Genomic DNA, 4,512 nt, shown 5'->3' with positions numbered 1-4,512 from the left:
TTTTCTCTAAACCCTAAATTCTTTTGCTTTTTTAAGTAAACAAGATAACTTCCAACTCTTCATTATTTGGGAACCCTCTTCAGCAACTTGTCCAGTTCTGCACGTTTCTTTTTGAGATGTAGGCGTGAGTTAATTATATACAGTATATACATCTGTAAATTGTATAGAATTATACGATAACACACACAGTCAAACACATATAATTTCCAATCCTTTCTCTAACAATCCCTAGCATGGAGTTTCTTCTATGTTGCTTTCATTGAATTATCCACTATGACCCTCTCTTCCCCAGTCAACCACCACAACTAAGCTTTTCAAATTACTTCTAACATTTGGCCAGAAATCAGTGTGCAGATACTTACCTAGGCAGGGGGAAAAGGCAGTTATGCCTCTGCCAAATATCAAAGATCACCTCACATAGGACACCTGCACTCTATGCGCATCCATGTTTTCTCCCCACACACATATCCTTTTTTTCTTAGGGGACAAACAGGACCTCCATGTGACTGAACATCTGTGTCGAATCCCTGCATAACTTTTTCCACCTGGTGGTGGTGAGTGCCATTTGCAGTTTCTTGCCACCTAGGTAACTATCTGTGTAGTGAAAGCAAGTGAAGCAGATGAAAGTAGTTGAAAGTGGTGTCCATGTGTTAAATGGTCACCTGCAAGCTGCTTTTTGTTGCACAGTAAATATGGGTTGAATTGCAAGTTGGATATACGCACAGGAACAATCGTGTGACTGCTTTGACATATGCTGGAGGCGGCAAAGATTTCCTCCATAGAAATTCACAGCATGCTGAGCCCGTCTTGAGGCTTGGCCATGAATGCTCACTAGCTAGAGATGCCAGGAAGGCAGTTCAGTTATGACAGGTCCCTTGTCATCACTACAGGCCAAGGCCGGAGCCCTTACCTTTGGCAGCCTTCCCTAGAAGTTCATGCTACAACACTTTACAGCCCTGGGCTGGGCCCAATGGATTCAGGTGGCAGGGATGGCATGTTTTTAAAAAAGCAGAGAGAGATGTTTGCAAATATAATCATTACAGTCAGCCTATGTAGGATACCCTCCTTAGAGTTCTATACTTAGCCCAGAAGGGGGAAGGGGACTTTCATTCTAAGCCCTACTGTTTTGGCCTGAAACCAAGTGCCTCCATTTCACACACACTCAACTGCGAGAGATTCACATGTGCTGAACTTTCTCACCCCCTCCCCTCGAAACTTGTTGAGGAGGGGGGAGGTTGTCTCTTTCTTTCTTTTTCGTTTCTAACTCTGGTCGACGAGCGTCTCGGGCCAGCACCCAGAAGGAGACTGGCTGGCCTGGCTTGCGGAGGGTGATGCACCGCGACAGCTAAAAGTTGGATAGAGTTTCAGCGGCTACTATATATAAAGCGGCCGGGCCCTTATGTCACCGCGCTAATTAAATTCCGTCGCCGGGCCGCTTCCCTCCGGGGGCTTCTCCGAGCGCCCCTCGCCCACCTCCCGGCGGCCCAGAGGCGACGGGCGAGAGCAGGATGATGGACCTTTTCGAATCGGGCTCCTATTTCTTCTACCTGGACGGGGAACATGGGGCGCTGCAGCAGCTGGACATGGCCGAGGGCTCGCCGCTCTACCCGGGCAGCGACGGCGCCCTGTCGCCCTCCTCCTGCCACGACCAGCTGGCCCCGGAGGGCGGCGGCGGCGGCAGCGACAGCGGCGGCGAGGAGCAGCACGTGCTGGCCCCGCCGGGCCTGCTGCCGCCGCCCCACTGCCCGGGCCAGTGCCTCATCTGGGCCTGCAAGACCTGCAAGCGCAAGGCGGCGCCCACCGACCGGCGCAAGGCGGCCACGCTGCGCGAGAGGCGGCGCCTCAAGAAGATCAACGAGGCCTTCGAGGCCCTCAAGAGGCGGACGGTGGCCAACCCCAACCAGCGGTTGCCCAAGGTGGAGATCCTGCGCAGCGCCATCAGCTACATCGAGCGCCTTCAGGAGCTCCTGCGCAGGCTGGACCAGCAGGACAAGGGCCACGAGCTGCTCCCGCCCGCCGCCGGGGACGCCTTCGCCTTCGCCGCCAAGCAGGCCAATGTAAGCGCTGCCTCTGCCAGCGCCGCTCGCCGCAGCCCCGGCCGTCTCCCTTAGCTCGGCGGGCGGGCGGGCGGGCGCGCCCCTCCCCTCCCCTCCCCGCCACCCTCAAGCCCTTTTTCTTGCCTTCCCCTTCAGATGCCCCCCTCCGACTTCCTGGGCACCTGCGGCGCCGACTGGCCGGGCGGCTCGGAGCATTCCAGGGCGCTGCCCATCAGCCCCAAGGAAGGTAACGCGGCGGGGGGTGGCGGGGCGGGGGAAGGTGAGGGCGGCAGGGAAGAGGCACGCCTGGGTTTGCCTCGTCCGGCCCGACTTTGCCAGGTGGGCTTCGCTGACGCTCCGATTTCTCCGTTCCCTCTGATCGCCGCCCTCTTTGGCACTGAGTTCCTGGGGAATGTTTGTCCCGGCCGGGACTGGGCTAGTGCTTGCGGCGACTCGGCAGGCTCGCCCTCCTCTATGGAAATCGTAACCGGGGCGCAGCCCGACCCTAAGCACTGGTGGCACCAAGATCCGCCGAGGGATCGGCAGCGCATTGCCCCGAATCCTTCTTTTCAGGAATCGGGCCGGATTTGCGAGCCTGAAAAAAACCTGTCGGCGCCTTCCCAGTTTCGCGTCCATACTCCCGAGTAAACTAGGCGAGGGTTGTGCCGTGGCGTCGCAGCCGGGCTGACATTCCCATCCTCAGGCTCAGTCTCTTGGAAGGTCCAATGAGTACAAACTTGGCATTTGCCACAGAGCAGCAGAATAAAGCGGGAGCCTCGCCGCGCCTTCAACGCTTGGTGCCAGCGCAAGCGCCTGTGATCTCAAACTATAAAAAGACAGCAGCCATAGACAAAAATTAAATGCATGTTGTTAGTGTGTAAGGGGGCCGCCGGACTTCTGTTTCACTCTGCTGCTGCAGACTAACACGGAGGCCAACCTGGCATTATCGAGCAGGTTCTTGGCTGCGATTCGCAAATACCGAAAAGCAAATCCTACTGAATTCAGCGGGAGGGCTTGGATTGGGATCGCGCTTTCTTCCTCTTGGTGTGAAAGTAAAGCCCATTAGTCTCAAGTAATGTGGTGGGGACTGGAAGGGTGCTTTGAAGTCGGCTCCAGGCTGGAAATCTGTGGCGCTTGAGGCCAGTTCAATCAAAACATGGCCAGATCGACTGCGCGGGCTGTTTCTCTTGTCGACTTTGTGGGTGCCCCTGGTGGGCGCCTCGCCTCCCCCTCTCGCCCCCCCCCGGTCCTAATTCTGGGTTTATGAAAATGATCGTTCCCCCCCCCCCCCCCTTCTGTGTTATGCCACCAGGAGCGCCCCTCGTCGACTCTTCGGCTTCCAGCAGCCTTCGTTGTCTCTCCTCTATCGTGGACAGTATCTCTTCGGAAGACCGCAAAGTGCCCAACGGGGAGGAAGTGATCGAGAAGTAGCGATCTCGTGATGGCATTTTAAGGAAACGGGCAGCCCAAGGCACTGGCCATCGCTTGGACTTTTAGACTAAATCATGAATTAATTTAATCTTCTGGAAATCCTAAAGAGGGGATTGAAAGATGCCAAATACATCTTCTTAAAAGGAAGATTTCCCCTCTGCACCCAAGTGCACCGACCAGCTTTCCCGTCCATCCTTCCCCACTCAGTGGCATTTTCTTTCTAACTTCCTGTTGCCTCCACCACCCACTCTTCTGCTTCCTTTATAATTAATATATGGTCTTGTATTCTAGTGAGGATATTCTTCCTATAATAATATATGGAAAAGTTCATTCCTGTTTGAATGAAATTCAGGGTTGCTTTTTATTATTTAAAAAAAAATCCCGAGATTAGTGTTTTTTGTGTGTGAAATTTTTGTACATAATTTTAGTAACACCCGCTTTTTTTAAAAAAAAGAGCAAGATAAATATCTATTTAACACGTGGAATGTAATCTTGTACATAAAAGTCAGATAAAGATTGGAAATAAATTTTTTAAACCATGAGGCCTCTTTTGTGTATAAAAAGGTTGAAGATTTGTGTATAAAAGTTGTTGAAACAAATTCCCCACTCCGGAGTGCTTAAAGGAAGGACTTTGAACTGCTGGATGTGTGTGTGTGTGACTGCAGACTTCCAACGGCACAGGGTCGGACCTCTTTTTCAAAACAAAAAGATTGCTTTAGTCAAAGGAGTATTAATAACTGTACACATGGAAGCGGGTTCCTTAAAGGGGGGGGGCTCCCTCTTGGGCTGGGGGAAGTCGCTTCGCTCCACAGCCTGGCACTGGAGGCGCGCACGCAGCTCCCGGCGCCCCTTGCGCGCTGCCCGAGTCCCGTCTAAAACCCTTTAAACGACTAGGCCTCATTCATACACTAAAGTGCGTCCACTTTCGGAAGGGAATCCTTAGGAAACGGCTTTGAAAAAGAAAAAAAGGCTTGGTTGGGTTTTATTTGGAAAAGGGATCTCTTCTGTTTGGGGGGAGAAATGCGCTTGGCATCGTTGGAACAGT

General features: G+C 53.0%; 1 protein-coding gene across 1 annotated transcript; it reads left to right on the top strand.

Moving 5' to 3' along the window:
• The first annotated feature begins 1,269 nt into the window (after nt 1-1,269).
• Nucleotides 1,270-4,007, top strand: MYF6 (myogenic factor 6). The gene is made up of 3 exons (XM_054988879.1): nt 1,270-2,057; nt 2,193-2,283; nt 3,349-4,007. The coding sequence occupies exons 1-3, from the start codon at nt 1,509-1,511 to the stop codon at nt 3,465-3,467; spliced, it is 759 nt and encodes a 252-aa protein (XP_054844854.1). The 5' UTR covers nt 1,270-1,508; the 3' UTR covers nt 3,468-4,007.
• Nucleotides 4,008-4,512: the final 505 nt, after the last annotated feature.

Source organism: Eublepharis macularius, chromosome 9 (genome assembly GCF_028583425.1).
Source record: "Eublepharis macularius isolate TG4126 chromosome 9, MPM_Emac_v1.0, whole genome shotgun sequence".
NCBI lineage: Eukaryota > Metazoa > Chordata > Lepidosauria > Squamata > Eublepharidae > Eublepharis > Eublepharis macularius.
This window is presented reverse-complemented; position numbering and strand designations above follow the sequence as displayed.